Source organism: Bos indicus, chromosome 2, assembly GCF_029378745.1.
Source record: "Bos indicus isolate NIAB-ARS_2022 breed Sahiwal x Tharparkar chromosome 2, NIAB-ARS_B.indTharparkar_mat_pri_1.0, whole genome shotgun sequence".
NCBI lineage: Eukaryota > Metazoa > Chordata > Mammalia > Artiodactyla > Bovidae > Bos > Bos indicus.
In genome coordinates, this window is record NC_091761.1 from 107,484,394 (window position 1) to 107,502,058 (window position 17,665).

The following is a 17,665-nucleotide window of genomic DNA, read 5'->3' on the forward strand; positions in this document are numbered from 1 at the left end:
GGAAAGATTGAGAGCAAGAGAAGAATGGGGCCACAGAGGATGAGACAGTTAGAAGGCATCACTGACTCAATGGACAGGTAGTGAAGTACAGGGAAGCCTGGCATGCTGCAGCTTTTGGGGGTGCAGAGTCAAACATGACTTATCGACTGAACAATATGCAATTATGCAGTAGCAAGGCCTGTATATTATTTTCTAAGAATAATTTTTTTGAAATGACATTGCATGTTTTTTAAATTAAGATAATAATTCTTTAAGAGGTGAATTTGAATTCAAACTTTAAAGAGTCCTTAGAGTTAATTTTTAAAACAATGTTTAGCTCTTTGATCCTCCTGGAATTTAATTTGTGTGATGTAAGGTTAGGAACTTAAGTTTTTTTCAGATGGAGAGCTAGTTGTTCCAAAACTATGGAACAACTCACATTTTTATACCATTAAAGTCAATTGGAGAGGAAATGGCAACCCACTCCAGGATTCATGCCTGGAGAATCCCATGGACAGAGGAGCCTGGCAGGCTACAGTCCATGGGGTGGCAAGTTGGTAATGACTTAGCAACTAAAAAGAGAAAGAGAGAGTAAAAAAAAAGTTGCCATGTAATCTTAGTTGTTTCTGTTGATATTTGTCTATCTCTGTCAGTATCATGCTGCTTTGGTTACTGTGGCTTCATAGGTCACTCTGCTATCTGGTAGGGCATGGCCCTCCAAGTGCCTCTTGTTCTATTTTCTCCTCAAAGCTTCTTGGCAGTGCTCGTATGTTTAGTCTTTCAGAGGAATTTTAGAATCAACTTGTCAAGTTCCAAAATCTTACCATTGAAATTTTGATGGAAATTACATTAAATTGACATCAGTATAATATTGAATCTTTTCATTAGAACATGTTATCTTTTCAATTACTTAGGTCATTCCTAATGTCCTTAAAATTCTCTGGTTTTCTTCATATAGATATTGCCCATTTCTCAAAATATAGGTGTATGCTGTCTTTTTTTTTTTTTTCTGTTATGGTAAAAGGGTAATTTTTTTCCCTTTAAGACTTTTAAGTTTTTGCAAAGGTTCTGTCTTAGTCCAGGTCCTTGTGGCAGCACTTTACAGAAATACACTCTAACTTGGAAAAAAGGGAGTCAGGTGGGGTGGGGAGAATTCATTGGAAGGTGGCCAAGGCCTCCCCTCCAGGCAAGGGCAGAAAGGGGAATGGGCCTCACAGAGGGCTGGGAAAAAAAAAGCTGCTTAGTCTCTTGTTGCTGCTTCTCTTAGGAGCTATTTTCTTCTTCCAGTTAAGCTTTCTTTGCTGCTCTTTGCTCCCACTTTTACATTCAAGAGGATGCAAAACAAATCTGGTGGGGGTTGGGGGGGGTGGGAGGCTACCCATATGAATGGTGAAGAACTCTGTGGTCTGGAGAGGCACACCTGAAATTGATTTCAAAGCACTGCAATGTCAGAAACATCAAAACAATCTGTCTCTTCTTGTCTAAAAAGGTTAGAATTAGCAGTAGCCCTATGGGAGAACCCACTCCCTAGTTCCAACCATTCTCTAGTTCCAGGCCTTTGATAAACGGGGACTGACAATCATCACCTTTATGGGATTAATAATCAACAAAAATATATTGAGGTCCCACTGTTACTTTATATTTGTATACTGCTTTGCTGTTCATGATGTGCTTCCTCTGTTTCACTTCTTTTAAGCTCTGGGTTCAAGTCACATATGTATGCCATCGTCGCTAAGTTGTGTGCTTTAGAGGCATAAGTTGCCATTTCGAATATTTTGTCTTCAGAAAAGAAGATCCTTCAAATTTTGTAACTCGGAATAAAAATGACTATGACCTCATTCCTACTCTCAACTGGCCTACCACTAATTTTAAAAATAAATCAGAAGATTGGGCATTACATTAAAAAAAACAAAAAACCCTCCCTGAAAACAAGAAATTTTGTTAAAGAGGCATTGCATTACTCGTTAATTCTGTAGTCGACGTCTGTATTTCACCGGGATTAGGTGAAAGCTACAATGGGAAGTCGGCAGTCTTGGGGCTATCGGTTACTAATTGAATGACCTTCCCAAGTAACATAGGCTTTTGTGAATCTATTTTCACATTTTCACACTCGAAACAATAACTTTTAAATTCAAGTGTTAGGAGTCGAAACAAAGGAAAAATAAAGGACGTGGTGCACGTGGAGCGTTACGAAGCTAATGTGAGAGGCTGATATTCACGAAGGAAAAAGAAAAGCGAGTCTGGAGGAAGATGAAGGAAAGAGTCCAAGGGACCCCAGAAATGGCACCTCTGCTAGCCCCAGCTCTTTCACACAGATGTGAAAAAACTGCCTCCCATGGCGGACACGCTCTCCTTTAACTGAAAAAGGAGTGTTTGGATGAGTCTTTTCCTCAGTAACAGAAAACTCCTTTTCTCTCAACTGTGCTTCCCCGCCCAGTCTGCAAACAAGGAGTCAGATTTTCCTCACTGACCCGGAGCGGCCCCAGCCGAGCTCAGTGGCTGTGTCAGGCCTTGCGGGGACCACAGAGGGGCAGGGACGGCGGAGGCCCAGCTTGGGATTGGGGTCTGGGCTCCGGCAGCTGAGACGCGAAAGGACCGCCTTCGCCCGAACCAGCGGGCACCGCCCCCATTCGACACGTTCACACGACTTACCGCGTGGTTTCCGGCAGCTCTGGCTTACTTTTCGGCCGTCCCTTCCGAGCGCCTTTCTTCCGGGGCGGGACTTCCTGTCTATTATTGATAGGCGCCCGGCTGTAGAGCTGGTGGGAGGATCACACAGGAAGGTCAGTCTAGCTGGTCAGGCCTTATGCTCTTTGAAAGGGAACCAAAGAGGAGCTCTTTCTCGCCCTCTTGTTTGCTTTTTTTTCTCCGCGAGGCTTCGGTTTGCGCGGACGTCCTGGCGTTTTGGCACTGCTACCACCTGAAGCTCTTCCGCTTCCTCCTTTCTCTGGCTCCGCCCCCAGCGTCCTGTGGCCATGACGACCGCCCCGCGGGACTCTCTGGTGTGGAAGCTCGCGGGGCTTCTGCGCGAGTCCGGTGAGTGAACTTCCGGTTGGGCTGAGGCTGGGCGAGAGGGGGAACTTCCTACGTTCCAGAGACATTCCTCGTTAGGAGTCATGAGGTTACAGCTGTTTAGGGTCACGAGGGTTTGGGTGTCAAAGAATTAATTTCTCTACTCCTCCCAGAGTTTGTTCGCTCTGTCGCTCTTTGTCTTTGACTGTCTAAACCTTAGCCATCCTTCTAGGCCAAACTTGGGTGCCACTTGCTTCATGCGTTCTCTGATACTCAGAGAGGGGAGTGATCGTTACTTGGCCGTAAACCCTTTTAGACCAAGGACTAGTCATAATTGTTGATCTGTGGTGCCGACTTAAAAAAAGCGTTATTTGGGCAAAATGAGGACTATAGCCCATGAGCTAGCATCTCAGATGGCTCTGAGAAACTGCTCCAAAGAGGTAGGGAGTAAGGTCAGTATATATGTGAGTTTGGTGGAGAGAGAGTAAATGCTGTCAAGCACATATTTTTTGCAGACCGTTTCTGCTAGTGATGAGCAGCAGTTGTCACCACGAAGGATGTTAGTGTTTTTATGAGGAGTGCTAGATGTAAAGAGATACAGAAGAATTGGGCTCATAATAAAATTGGCTCCTGAAAATATGTAACTATCTGCTAGGTTTTTGTTGTTGTTGTTCCAGAGCACCGAGCTCCTCATTTCTGCTCTCCACCCTAAACTTTTCAGGGGGTGTCCAGAATCAGCAGCTGCAGTAGCACATGATTTAATCCTTGTAGAGGTGGATGACAAGTGCCAATGGCGAGTGCCACTTTGTAGTTGACAGTGGCAAAGCATGAAGTATAGGATAATTAAAAGCCCCTGGGTTGGAATCCCAGCTCTTTCAAACATGACCAAATTGTTCAAGTTTTCTGAGCCTTAGATCTTCCTCACCAGCAAAATGGGATAAGGATTGTACTTAACTGAAAGATTGCTATGGGGATTCATTTTAATTCATATAAAGCATTTAGAACAGTGATTGCATATATAGTAAGCACTCAAAATTGGTAGTAATTATTCTAGTTTCTTTTTTCTGAGCCTAGGCACAGTGGAGCCATTGTAGTTGTTCAATAATGGTTGGCCTTAGTTGTAGAAATTCTGGCTGACTTTGAGAACAGATGGAAGTAACAACTTCCTATCAGATTTATGATCTCAATTGAGATTCTTAACTTTTCTGCGCTCCAGTTCCCATATTTGTAAGATGGTATTGACAGTGCTTTTTAGGAGATTTTGGTGAAGTTTAAATGAAATAACGTGTGTCTGGCACATATTATTCAATGTTAGCTACCTTTTCATCTCTCTGCACTCCTGTTGATGGTATCTGTATAGCATTTTTACTTTCTGGCTTGTAGTATTAACTGTGCACATGTCTTACCTCCTCTTCTAGACTGGGAGGCTCTTTCGGGGTAGGGAGAGTCCTTGAACCTTATCTGTATCTATCCTTACTGTCTAGTACATAGAAAATCCTTCATACAAGGGTGTAGGATTTGATAACTTATTTAGCAAGAATCTGACTTTGTTCCAGAGGTTAGGGCTGATGGGGGTGTGTGTGTGTGTGAGTCCATGCACACAGGCACGCAAGTGACTAAAGGTGTAGCAGGAGGGAGAGTGTTGCAGTGATGGAATAGTTTTATATCTTGATTGTAGTAGTTACAGGAATCTACATGTAACAAAATGGCATAGAACTATACACCTTTTCCACAATGCTAATTTCCTGATTTTGATATTGTACTCCACATAAAATAAAACCATTGGTGGTTACAAATAAGGGTATGGGGATCTCTCTGTATTATTTCTGCAAAATCGTTCTAGTCAATCCTTATTTTTTCCAAGAAACTTAAAAATCTTTGTACCTACCTTGTAGTTGCACTTGTACTTATTTTTATTGAAGTATAATTTATTTACAGTGTTATGCCAAGCTCTGCTGTATAGCAAAGTGACTCAGTTATACACACATATACATTCTATTCTTTTCTACTGTGGTTTATCACAAGGTATTGAATATAGCTCCCTGCTCTGTACAGTAGGACCTTGTAGCTGTATTTTTTTAGATGCAGTAATGAATACCAGAAGATGCCCTCAAGGACAAGAGAAGGCAGTTTTAACGTGGAGAGCAGTAGCAATATCTTAGTGCTTAAATGAGTGGTTACTTTTTTGACATGCATTTTAGTGTTGTTTGAAAGTTTCTGTAAGTGCACATGTTCCTTGTACAATGAGACAAAGAAATACAGATAAAACTTCTCGTTCACTCTCATATAAAGTGAGTAATTACGGTGAAGAGTTCAGCAGCGGTGCATGCTGAGAAAGCTTCCTGGAGAAGGTGGGTCTTGGGCTGGGCAGAGTGGAAGGGGGTGTGTCAGAAAATGAGGAAGCTGCAAACCAGTGCTGTTGCCAGCACTATGAGTATGCCAGACTCTTTTGAGCAGAAGACGAAGGGAAATTTAGAAAAGCTGGAGTCTTGTAGTGAAGCAGTCTATCAGGCGGAAAAGTTAGGACGTTTTGAAAGATAGAGGAGAGCCATGAAGACTTGAGCAAGGAAGAGTGGTGAAGTTTGATCCTTGTGGAGAATGGGAACGGGTCTATGAATAGGAGTGGGTGTATCCTGGGGTCGTAAGTCTTAGAATAAATGGAAAGAGCCTTTTCTTATGTCCTCCTCTTGTCTGCCCCTCTCCCTGTAGGGGATGTGGTGCTGTCTGGCCATAGCACTCTGACCCTGCTGACTGCCACATTGCAGCACCTGAACCACGTATTTGAGCTGCATCTGGGGCCATGGGGCCCTGGCCAGACAGGCTTTGTGGCTCTGCCGTCCCACCCCGCTGACTCGCCCATCATCCTCCAGCTTCAGTTCCTCTTTGACGTGCTGCAGAAAACGCTTTCACTCAAGGTTCTGGGGTGGCGATGGGGTCGGGGGTACTGAGAGCACAAGAGAAGAGTGGAGGTGGGGTTGGGGGTGTGGCATGCATGCACAAAATCTACAGGGCCCAGACCCAGGTGAGGAGAGAGATGTGCTTGGCAGTGCTAGGGAAGAGAGGCCAAGGAAAGGGACATGTGCCAGGCCTCAGTGACCTGAGTAGTTTTTTTTTTGTTTTTTTTTTTAGCTGGTCCATGTCCCAGGTCTTGGCCTCTCAGGGCCCATCAAAATTTTTCCCTTCAAGTCCCTTCGGCAGCTGGAGGTATGGGGCACTGGGGGATGTTGGTGCACAAAACCCAGCTTGAGCAGACATTTGGGGCAGGAACAGGGAAGTGGCCTCTTGGTGGGGTGTGGGGGGCAGACCGAAGTGTGCTTGTTGCTCTTCAGTGATGCACCACCTACTCTTCCATTTAAGGCTGCCCTGAACCATAGGTGGCTTTGTCATCATTCCCCTCCTCCCCACTGGGAGGTGGGGATGAGACATCTGTCCTCTGAAGTTCAGTCTCCCTCCCTCCCTCCTTCCCTTCGCTTGCTCCAGCTCCGAGGTGTCCCCGTCCACTGCCTCCGTGGCCTCCGTGGCATCTATTCCCAGCTGGAGACCCTGATCTGCAGCAGGAGCCTCCAGGCATTAGAGGTAAGGAAGGTCAGGGGCAAGCCCGGCAGCCTTGTCCTAAGGGACGTGGAGGACCAAGCTCTGATGTTCCCGCTTCTCTGCAGCCTGCCCTGCCTCCTGCTAGACAGTGTCTTCCCTCCCTCTGCTGTGTTCCCACAGCCCTCTGTGCCTGTCTAGTTTAAAATCACACCGAGCATATTGTATTCGACATTCTCACGTCTACCTCCCCCGCTGCTCTGTCTGCTCACGTTTTTGGGAAGGGGGCATTGGGCTTTTTTTAAGTCTGCATCTCCAGACAGAGCTCAGTATATAGAGTGAATGCATGGCCAGGTGACAGAGCGTGGCCTTGGTGTGGTGGGGGGCGGAGAGTGGAGGTAATAGCACCCGCCTGTCTGCGCAGGAGCTGCTGTCAGCCTGCGGTGGTGACCTCTGCTCTGCCCTGCCCTGGCTGGCTCTGCTGTCTGCCGACTTCAGCTACAATGCCCTGACCGCCTTAGACAGCTCCCTGGTGAGCGAGCCTCAGGAGGGGCTTTGGGAAACTGGGGAACGACAGGCATGGGCCTTTAGGGTGGAGGGCCAGTTGGCTGCCTGGGGACGTCTGATTTTCTGCTTCCCATCCCTATCCCCCCTCAGCGTCTCTTGTCAGCTCTTCGCTTCTTGAACCTGAGCCACAATCAAGTCCAGGACTGCAAGGGCTTCCTGATGGTGAGTATGAACAGCCTGGCTGGGCGGGTGCCACCTGGGCCTCCACTTGTTCTGCTCAGACCTTCTCTTCTAGACTCCTTTTGCTCCCACCTTGCTCTTGGCCTCCCACCTGCCACCCCCCTGCTTCCCCACCCCTACTCCCCATGGAGTCGCATCCTGGGAGGCAGTACTCTTTGGAGGCACAGACTCTGGCATAAGACAAACCAGTGTTCAAACCTCAACTCTTAATCTCCATGGGACAAATTAGTTAACCTCTCAGTTTTTTTATCTGTAAAGTACACATCATAGGAGTACCTACTTTTATAGTATGAAAATGATTGTGAAGAGTATCTGATATTACTTAGCTCAGGGTCTAGCTCAGTAAAGGGTAGCTTTCATGATGAACTTGAAGAATCCTTTTCCCATGTCTCTCTGTCAGAGATAAAGCTGGATTCTGGTTAAAATGGCAAAAAACTATTGGTGATATTTAATTAGTAGTAAAACTATTTTAATCAGTCATAAGCTTTTCTGTGTGAACTGAACTCCAGTTTGATTTGTGCAGAGGTGAGCATTTTCAAGGGAGCATGAGGCAGTGGGAAGTGGGACAGTGGGGGCTTGGGCAGATTCTCTCTTTGACCAAACCCTAGTTGGGTTCTCCTGAAGTTGGCAAAGTGGACGTGTACGAAAAACAGGAAGGGGCGTTCGTCCATGTGAACCTGTCTGGTTTGCTAACTGGCTCTTGTCAAAGCCCCACGGAGGCAGAGAGCCGGGCCCTATCTTTCAGGTGTTGTCTGAAGCAAACTAAATTCTTCTGCCACCTTGAGTTTTCCTGGGCAGTGATGTCAGGGGACTGGGGTGATCATTCCAGAGCTGTGAGAAACGGGTACATTTGTTCGTCTTAATGTGGGGGTTGATAGAGGGGCAGGTGAAATCATTTGTGCTGAGACTCTGTAGTCTTTGTAGGCCAAGTTTGAGGCCTAGTCAAGAAGAGGATTCAGAGAAGCCTGGCCAGAGTGTGATCAAGGAGAGACTGTTACTGCCCCCCTCCATCCCCTCCCAGGATTTGTCTGAGCTCTGTCACCTGGACATCTCTTATAACCACCTGCGTTTGGTGCCAAAAATGGGACCCTCAGGGGCTGCTCTGGGAACCCTGATTCTGCGGGGCAATGAGCTCCAGAGCCTTCATGGTGAGTGGGGGAGTATGCTGGGGCAGGGGAGCAGTCCAGCATGGAAAGGAATGGGGGCAGTATGAGACTCAGGGTGGCCTGGGATCCATGTGCCTACCAGAGCCTCCTGCAGCCTTCAGACAGGTGTGGGATGCCCAGGCTGGCCTTTCTGCCATGCCTTCCCCCGGCACGCCCCCTCTACTCCACTCCACCCCACCCCAGCCCCTCCACCCTTGCTCACCCACAGCCTTGCTCACACCTCTCCTCTCATCTCTGCCCCAGGCCTGGAACAGCTGCGGAACCTGCGGCACCTGGATGTGGCCTACAACCTGCTGGAGAGACACAGGGAGCTGGCACCGCTGTGGCTGCTGACAGAGCTGCGCAAGGTGAGGACCAGGCAGCGGGCTTCATGCCCTCCTCCCCCCGTGCTGAGTTGGTCAGCCCCCTTACTCATATAAGGAGGCTCCAGGCCCACCTCAGTCACCTCTTCCTGTGCCCAGCTCTACCTGGAGGGGAACCCTTTGTGGTTCCACCCTGAGCACCGAGTGGCCACCGCCCGGTACTTGTCGTCCCGTGCCAGGGACACTGCTGCTGGGGTGAGTGGTCTGCCCATGCCCGCTCTGCGTTCCCTTTCCTGCCTAGGCCTCCTTCACCCCTGCATGCTCTTGCCTTTCCCCACATCCGTTGGTGAGGGACCGAGGCCTCAGGCTGCTGGCTTATTATGCCTTTCCCCCTCACTGAAGCTGCTGGTCCTTACAGGACTAGGAGGGCTCCCAACCCTGGCTAGGGGCTCCCCAGAGTGTGTGCTCCCACCGACTCCGCCCTCCCCTTTTATCTCTGCTCAGTTCCTTCTCGATGGAAAGGCCTTGTCACTGACTGATTTACAGGTTCGTGTGGCGGGAGTGACGGGGCGGAGGTGAAGGAAGGGCGCTAGCCAAGGGAAACAGGGGGGTGTCCAGGAAGGGTCTGTCCGATCAGCTGGAAGGTAGGCCCCGTCTCTCAGTGAGCATGGGTGGAAGAGGGGTGCGCCCTGGCTCTGACCTCTGTCTCCTTCCTGTTGTCCCATGCCAGACCTCCACGTCCTCGGGGCTCAGCACCTCGGTACCACCTCCGCCCTGGCCAGTGGGGAGTACGATCGAAACCTCCGGTGGCCCTGACTTGAGTGATAGCCCCTCGTCAGGGGGCGTTGTGGCCCAGCCCCCGCTCCGCAAGGTGAAGGTAAGTGGGGTCCTAGGCTGCTTCATGCCTGGGCCTGGGTGTGTTTACGGGGGCTACAGAGGTCCTGGGAGTGGTCAGGGCATGTCCTTGCCTGCGGGTGGGTGTTCTGGGTGGGTTGGGTGGGAGGCCACTGGCTTTCATAGAATGTGGGGTCTGTCTCCCAACCTCAGAGCCGAGTCCGCGTGAGGCGGGCAAGTATCTCGGAACCCAGTGACACCGACCCAGAGCCCCGGACACTGGACCCCTCCCCAGCTGGTGAGTCAGCCCATGCCCAGCCCCCCGGCCTCAGTCCCACGTGCTCCAGTCTTCTAGTTGGGAGGACTTCTCTTTTTGGTGGAGTGGAACATTGCGGGGACCTCGTCATCCTTCCTGTTTCAGTCTGGGGAAAGGAGAAGAGACTGCTCCTGGGCAGCACTTTCCAAAGGGTTTTTCAGGGAACGTTATCTTTGTTCGATGTCAGCGGGTCGCATAATGAGAGGATCCTGTGGCCCCATCAGTTTGGGAAAAGCTGGGTTAAACTAGAGTACCTCTCCAGACCTTAAATGCGCTGCCCTGTCTCTTGAATCTCTCTAAGCGGCAGGCGCTTTGTGCTTCTGAGTTGCACGTGACCTCAGCATTGCATAGAACTCGCTTCAGCACCTGCTGCCGAAAGGACAGACTTCGGCTTCCCTCTGAACTGGCCGTCCCCTGCCGCCACACCCCCTTTTTTACCTCACCCTGAGGAGCACGCCCATAAGATGGGGCGGCTGGGGGTCATGGTGGGGCCGGGCTTGCTAAGCCGTGTGCTCCCCCACCTGCCCAGGGTGGTTTATGCAGCAGCATCGGGAGCTGGAACTCATGAGCAGCTTTCGGGAGCGGTTTGGCTGCGACTGGCTGCAGTATCGGAATCACCTGGAGGCCTCTGCCCTCAGCACGCTGTCCCCGGACGCCCCGAGCCCAGGGCCTGCACCCAGCCCTCCACCCCCTGAGAAGGAGTCTCCACAGGAAGTGGCAGAGGAGGTCTGGCCGGAGCCGGAGCCTCGGGAGGAAGAGGATCTGGAGAAGCAGGGAGAAGAGGAGCTGGAGAAGCAGGGAGAAGAGGAGGGAGGAGAGGAGCAGAGTGAAGTGGAGGGTGAGCGTTCGCTGGCCGTGAGGGGGCCCGGAGCCAGGTGGTGGTCGTGTGTCCGGGAGTCGGGAGAGCCCAAGGGTGGGGACGGACGGCCACCCCATAACAGGGGCCGCATCACGGTGTCCCACTCTCCGTCTCTCCTCAGTGGAGCTCTGCCGGCCCATATTGGTGTGTCCCCTAGAGGGGCCCGAGGGCGTGCGGGGCAGGGAGTGCTTTCTCTGGGTCACTACGGGCCACCTGTTTGAGGTGGAACTCCAAGCAGCTCGAACCCTGCAACGGCTTGAGCTCCGGAGTCTGGAGGCAGCTGAGGTAGAGGCAGAGACCCAGACCCAGAGCGAGCAGGTGCCTGAGGTGAGTGGTAAGGACCAGGGCTTCTGGGAGGGGTGCTAGGCTTTTTTTTCTGGAACTGACTCTTAACAACCTGGTCAGGCACCGGGCCGGGGTTTCCCATACTCTGCCACTGCGCTTGGAGCCGGGGAGGGGCACTAAGGGGGCAGAGGCAGGCCCCAGGCGGCTTGGAGGCTTGGCCGAGGGGCAGAGCTCCTGGGCTGCAGCATGGCTGTCAGCAAAAGCATTTTTGTGGAATCTAGAGCGATCATTTGCATCACACTCTCAGCATAACCCTAATCCCACTGACCACCTCTTCCTGTGTAGAGTTCAGATCCACAACCCCAGGGCCCCATCCTTGTTCTCCGCTTCTCCTACATTTGCCCCGACCGGCAGCTGCGTCGCTACGTGGTGCTGGAGCCGGATGCCCAGGCGGCTGTCCAGGTGATGGAACCTAGCGCGGGGCCCAGGCAGCTGGGGGAGGCTGGAAGCCTGAGGACTCGGGTCCTGCTCACGGCTGTGTCTGGCCCACCCTGTCTCAGGAGCTGCTAGCTGTGCTGACCCCAGCAGCCACCTCTCAGCATCAGCTTGAGGAAGCGGGGGCCCCTCCAGGGGACAGACTCCAGTGTCTGCGCTGTGGCCGTGAGTTCAAGCCAGAGGAGCCCAGGTTGGGGCTGGATGGTGAGGAAGGCTGGAGACCACTGTTCCGGAAGACAGGTACCAGCCCTGCCCCTGACCTCAGTGTCCATGCGCCTCCTGCTGCTTCAGGGAAAATGGCTTTGAGCTGGGAGTGTGGAGGGGGAGCCCTAGGGAAGAAAGGAGCGGGGGCCAGCTTTTCAGCCTGGAGGAAGAATTAAAATTGTCTGCCTGCCACATTTACAAAAAAAAACTACATCCTCTTTTTCTCTTAAGTCAGGAAGTACAATCTCTGTAACTGCTTAAATATACCCATTATTTTTCCATAACTTGGAGCATTTCTCTCCTTTTTTTTGGCTACTATTTCAGAAGCCACGTAAAACATACGAGCACTCTCTGCAGTGCTGGGCTGTCTGGCAGCCGCAGTGGGATGCTGTGTGAGGGGGCTTAGGTTGTCCTTCCCTGACTGACCCTGTGAGTCACTTGAGTAACACTTCATGGCATTTCTTCACACCCTGTTTGTTAAGATGACAGATTTTTCCACTGCAGACCAGTCAAAAAGCCGTGTCTTTGAAGACATTGAAGAGGAAAAAAATATTCTTGGTAACACCTGCACTGAAATGTTTGATTTTTATTAATTGTGTTTTTTTTTTTCCTGGAAGTAGCTGAAATAGGGATTTAAATTTTATTCAGAAACTGAGCCCTCTTCATTCATTCTCCAACCTGAACTTGCCTGGGCAGCTGCAAGCCCAGCAGTACAGTGTGTATAACAGAAACAGCCCTGCCCTGTCCCAGACCCATCTGTACTCCAAGGGTCGTGTGGCCCTGGTGTCCCTTCCGTGGTGCGTTAGTCTTGTACATTCCTTTGTGCTCCGCTGTCTTTTGATCCGAGCCTCAGTCTCCTCCTCTGAGCAAAGGAGAGGATGGACTTGGCCCGTGACGTGAGGAGGTTTCAGTGTGACGGAACAGCACCAGGCACCATGCCTGGCTCAGAGCCGAGGTCTTCCACACACAGTAGCTGCCACCTTGACCCCAGCTATATGGCCTTGACAGGGCGCATCAGTGACTCCATCTTTGCTTTCCTCACTTGCACAATAGGGTCAGGAGAGTTTCGATACAGCTGTCGAAGGGTCTAGCACGTTCCAGCATGTCATAGCTACTCAAAGAGTGTCTCTTGTCTCGTCGCTGATCTGTGTCAGGTTTCTTTACCCAATTCAGTTCACTCGTCCTGACAACCTTCTAGGATTGTCATCATTCCCATCTCACAGATGGGGAACCAAGCACAGAGAACCTGGAATTGGACCCTTATCTGTTGTTTTCGGGCTCTCAGACTTCAAGTACATGCCCAGCCCAGGGCTGTGGAAGGGGCCTTCAGCAGGGCCTGAGTGGGTGTGGCCCTCTCTGAAAGGGCCTCCTGAAATGAGAAGGCAGGTGTATTGAGCTTGTGGGCCTGCTCATCTGTCACTGGGATGGGGAGTGATTGGTCAGCAGTTTGGTCTGCTGAGGGCATCAGGTCGGGTGGGAGCACGGGGAGCATGTGAAGCTAGAGATGGGGCCCAGGTGAGTCCCAGAGTTTGGAGGGAGTATTGTGAGCACAGTGGGGCGGGGTCGGGGGGAAGGATGTTATGTGTGTGTATGTGTGTGGTTGATGAGCTGTGTCCATCCCCCCTCCAGAATCATCTGCTGTGTGTCCATACTGTGGCAGTGATCATGTGGTTCTTCTGGCCGTGTCCCCGGGAACCCCCAGTGGGGAGCGGAGACAGGAAGAGCAATCCATGGCCCCTTCGCAGTCCCTGAGCACTGTCCACGACCCTCCTGGCCACAGTGACCCCAGCAATGGGGCTGGCAGTGCCCCATCCCAAGCCCTGGCCTCCCATGACCACCACAGTTGGAGCCTCAGCCCGCGTGAGTCTAGGCGAACAGAGACAGGTGGTGGGGGGGGAGGGGTGTTGGAGTGGCCCGGGCAGGCTGATGGCCCACCACTCACCCCCAGCCCCTGAGCGCTGTGGCCTCCGCTCCGTGGACCACCGACTCCGGCTCTTCCTGGACGTCGAGGTGTTCACCGATGCCCAGGAGGAGTTCCAGTGCTGCCTCAAGGTCTGTGCCAGCCTGGCCCTGCCCTGTGCCCCCCTGCCTGTTTCCAGCACAGCAAACTGTCTGGGCAGTCACTCTGGAGCCACGAGGCTCGGCTTCCAGTTTGAATGCCGGCAGTGACTCTCAGTGTGGCTGTGGACCTGCTCCTTGGTGTTTGCACCTCCGAAGTCTCCCCTTTCCCATGGGGAGGACCCTGCTCACCTCACAGGGTGTGGGGCACACATGGGAGCCAGTGTCTGCGGGCTGTCTGGCGCAGCCTCTGGATCTGTGAGCGCTTGTGGGACACCGAGGGCCTAGAGTACCGCAGTCTTGCTCTCCATTGTCCCTCCTGGTGTGAGGAACAGGCAGCCACGATGAGGTGTGCCTGTGCCGGAATCAGGCTCAGGTCCTTGATAGGCATGTGATCCAGCCTGTGGGGGCCTGGGAAGCCTCTCCTTCCTGCGGGATGAGTGACGGGAGGGAGAAAAAGAGTGTTCTAGGGAAAGGAGGCAGCAACTGCTCTAAAGCCTGAGAGGAGCTCGTGGGGAGAAGTGACTGAGCAGCGCAGCCAGGGTGAGCGGGGCAGGTGTCCTGAGAGGAGCCTGGAAGCATCATCTGGTGTCTGCCGCGTAGCTTGGACTTGATCCCACGGCCTCTGGCGCCTCTGAAGTCTGGGGATCTGGGGAGTGGTGGTGGGTTTTGTATTTGGGGGCAGTCGTCCTCTCAGAGGGTGGGCTGGAGGGGGTGAGATGGCGGTCAGGGAGACCTGCTCAGAGCCTGACGTGGGTCCGAGTGTAGGCGGGGCTGTGGGCTAGAGAGCGAGGCTGACGGAGGTGCCGGATGGCTGAGCAGTATCCCCAGGACACCTTGGTGTCCCCTCAATCTGCCGGCCGCCTCTCTAGTCCTCTCTGTTTCTTGCCAACCTCCTCTTCCCCTTAGGTGCCGCTGGCGTTGGCAGGCCACCCTGGGGAGTTTCTGTGTCTCGTGGTTGTGTCTGACCAAAGGTTCTACGTGTTGAAGGTGACAGGGGAGATCTGGTGAGTGGGTGGGGCTGCTGCCAGGGAAGGGTCCGGGCCCCCATGCTCTGACTCTGCTCTCACTCTTTCCTGCCACTCTGCCCTCCCCGTCTCCACAGCGGGCCCCCAGCTAGCTGGCTGCAGCCGGCCCTGGCCGTTCCCCTGCAGGATCTGCGGCACATAGAGCTGGGCCTGGCAGGACAGAGCCTGCGGCTGGAGTGGGCAGCTGGGTCAGGGGCCTGTGTCCTGCTGCCCCGAGAGGCCAAGCGCTGCCGGGCCTTCCTGGAGGAGCTCACCGGTGAGAAGGGGCAGGGGGAGGAGGGAGGCTGGGGCCGGGGGCTGTGGACCGCAGTGCCACGTGTGGCGCCCGCAGTGAAGACAGACGGGTAACAGGACCCATCCCTCTTGGAAGTTCTGCAGCATGGAGGATGGGAAGGTGTGGAGAGGTTGGGATGGAAGAGCCGGAGTCATTGAGGGCTCCCTGTCCCCGGCTGGCTCTGTCCAGATGTCTTGCAGTCCCTGCCCCCAACACGGAGGAGCAGTTTCAGCGCCACGGAGGAGGAGGTGACCCCTAAGCACAGGCTCTGGTGAGTTGAGGAGGGGGCTGAGGCCAGGCTGAGGCCCAGACAGCTGCTCGTGGAGCACAGCCCCTCCACTCACAAGCCCCGGGTGGAATCTTGAGTGCCCGCGCCTCCTGACCTGGGCCTGGCCTTCTCCTCACTCCACCCCACTGTGGCTCTTCCCACCCCGTGGCTGACCGCTCCTTCCTGGGCCTGCTGCCTTCTCCCTAGGCCACTGTTGAAGACAGAGTCTTCCTCGGAGCCTCCCCGGTTCTTCTACCTTCGAGTGTTCCTGGTTGAAGGTGAGATCTGGCCCGGGCCTTCCAGCCGTCCAGCCCCTTGGCGCCTCTTCGTGCCTTTGTAGTAATTCAGTGCCAGGATGTAGACTTCCACCCAGTAGCAGTCTCAGTGTCCCGGCCTCTCTGGAGGGTCCAGGGCATGCCATGGGGTGTCTTGTTGCTCAGGAATCTTTGCTTTGGGGCCCAGGCTTTGTGGGAAGTAGAGCAGATCATCTCAGTCTGCCCTATCCTACCCTTTTGGTGAAGGGGAGAGTGGGTGCATCTTTCTGATGTAGGGGTGGGAGTGGGGCAGGTTCTCTCTGACTTGGGCCTCAGAGGTTTTGGAGGCTAGAGATCCCTGGAGTTTGGGAAAGTGAGAACTGTGGTCCCCAGAGGCACAGGCCTTGCTGTGGCCGCCTCACTGTGGTCACTCCTCCTCTCCGAGCAGCACTGGGACACCAGCCCGGGGATCTGGCTCTTCCATGGCCTTCTCTGGGCCTCACCCTGTCTCTTGTACCCTAGGACCGGCTACCTGCCCTGTGTCCCTGTTGCTGACTCTGTCCACCCTGTACCTGTTAGATGAGGACCCTGCAGGGTCCCAGGCAGAGCCCCCTCCTCCAGCAGCGTCTGGCGAAGCATCTGAGAAGGCCCCACCCCCCGGGCCAGGCCCCTCAGTGAGCGTCAGGGAGCAGCAGCCCCTCAGCAGCCTGAGCTCTGTGCTGCTGTATCGCGTGGCCCCAGAGGCTCTGCGGCTGGTCTTCTACGACGAGGTGTGGAGCGAACGAGAGAGAGGGGTGGGGAGGGGGTGGTGAGGGGCGGTGCGGCAGGTGGGTCTAGGAAGTCTAGGATCTGGGCTCTAGGGAACCTAACCACAGGCAGTCGTGATGGCAGGGAACGCAGAGAACAGGGTGCTGGGACCTGGGAGCCTATTGTGGGGTGTGAACAGTAGCGAGGAAGCAGTTACGGGCGGTGGGAACACTGTGCCCTTGAAGCCCAGCCTTGCGTGAGCTCGGAGGCCCTGAGGAAGCAGCCGCCACTTGGAGTTTGTGTCTCTTTGGGCCTGTGCGCCAGCCGTGTGATTTTTACAGCCTCTACGTGAGGAGGCAGTATGGTTTTTAGCTCAGTTACAGTTGAGGACTCTGGGGCTGGGGGGATGTTAACCAGCGGGCCCAGGTCATAAATGACAGAGCCAGGAACTAAGTCCCAGCGACTCCTTGGAGTTGACTCTAGAACTGAGAGTCTGAAAGCAGGAAGGATTAAAGACACAAAGTGGTAAACGAGAAAGCTCTTTTGTGGGGTCATCCATCAGTGCCAATTGGGTTCTGTTTTAAAAGCTCAGAGTCAGGATCTTTTCCGGAGAGAGACAGGCCTGGGGTCGAGAAGAGGCCTTGAACCGGGAGGGGCAGTGGGTCCTCCTGAGACCCGCCTGCCCCGCTGCTTGGGCACGGCCCTCGTGTGTCTCACCTCACTGCTGCTTGTATGCCAGGTGTCCCGGCTGGAGAGCTTCTGGGCACTCCGCGTTGTGTGTCCGGATCAGCTGACGGCCCTGCTGGCCTGGATCCGGAAGCCCTGGGAAGAGCTGTTTTCCATCGGACTCCGAACTGTGACCCAGGAGGCTCTGGATCTTGACCAGTGAGGCTGCTGGGCTCGCCCCGCCCCTGCCGTAGAAGCCACCGCTACAGATGTCCTCTCTCCAGACTCTGGCCACTGACTCGTCTGGGCACTGGCCAGCAAGGCCCCAGCTGACCCCCAGCGCACGGGCAGGGTGAGAGGACTAGTCTGGCAGGGACTAGTTGACCTGGCCCCAGGGGATGGGCCAAGTGGTCAGGAGTGTTTCTCCTGTGCTTTCCTCAGGTATCAATAAAGCTGTTTCCATTCCAGATGCCCTAGGGGCACCTGGATGTGTCACTTGTGAGGCCTGGTGTCCTCCCACTTCTTACAGAAACTGCCCTGCCCGTGGCTCTTCCATAATGGACCAGCCAGGCAACCTCATTTGAACTGCGACACTAACCATCTTCCAACCCTGCTTTGGCTCCACCGATGGGATCAAGTT

The 17,665-nt window shown here is 53.4% G+C and overlaps 1 protein-coding gene across 5 annotated transcripts; it reads left to right on the forward strand.

The window, feature by feature from the left end:
• The first annotated feature begins 2,692 nt into the window (after positions 1 to 2,692).
• On the forward strand, positions 2,693 to 17,527 carry STK11IP (serine/threonine kinase 11 interacting protein). Of its 5 annotated transcripts, XM_070772958.1 has the most exons (26): positions 2,717 to 2,762; positions 2,943 to 3,015; positions 5,701 to 5,906; positions 6,121 to 6,195; positions 6,472 to 6,567; positions 6,947 to 7,054; positions 7,180 to 7,251; positions 8,291 to 8,417; positions 8,679 to 8,782; positions 8,897 to 8,992; positions 9,242 to 9,283; positions 9,468 to 9,614; positions 9,785 to 9,869; positions 10,417 to 10,725; positions 10,868 to 11,073; positions 11,377 to 11,493; positions 11,592 to 11,766; positions 12,235 to 12,288; positions 13,360 to 13,590; positions 13,679 to 13,782; positions 14,698 to 14,795; positions 14,894 to 15,072; positions 15,280 to 15,361; positions 15,566 to 15,636; positions 16,135 to 16,382; positions 17,099 to 17,527. In XM_070772958.1, the coding sequence occupies exons 2-26, from the start codon at positions 2,955 to 2,957 to the stop codon at positions 17,246 to 17,248; spliced, it is 3,243 nt and encodes a 1,080-aa protein (XP_070629059.1). In that variant the 5' UTR covers positions 2,717 to 2,762; positions 2,943 to 2,954; the 3' UTR covers positions 17,249 to 17,527. The 5 variants fall into 5 exon arrangements, with proteins under 5 accessions (XP_070629057.1, XP_070629056.1, XP_019833090.2 ...); XM_019977531.2 differs by lacking the exon at positions 12,235 to 12,288 and having other exon boundaries at positions 2,709 to 2,762; XM_070772951.1 differs by lacking the exons at positions 2,717 to 2,762; positions 2,943 to 3,015 and adding an exon at positions 4,099 to 5,342.
• Positions 17,528 to 17,665: the final 138 nt, after the last annotated feature.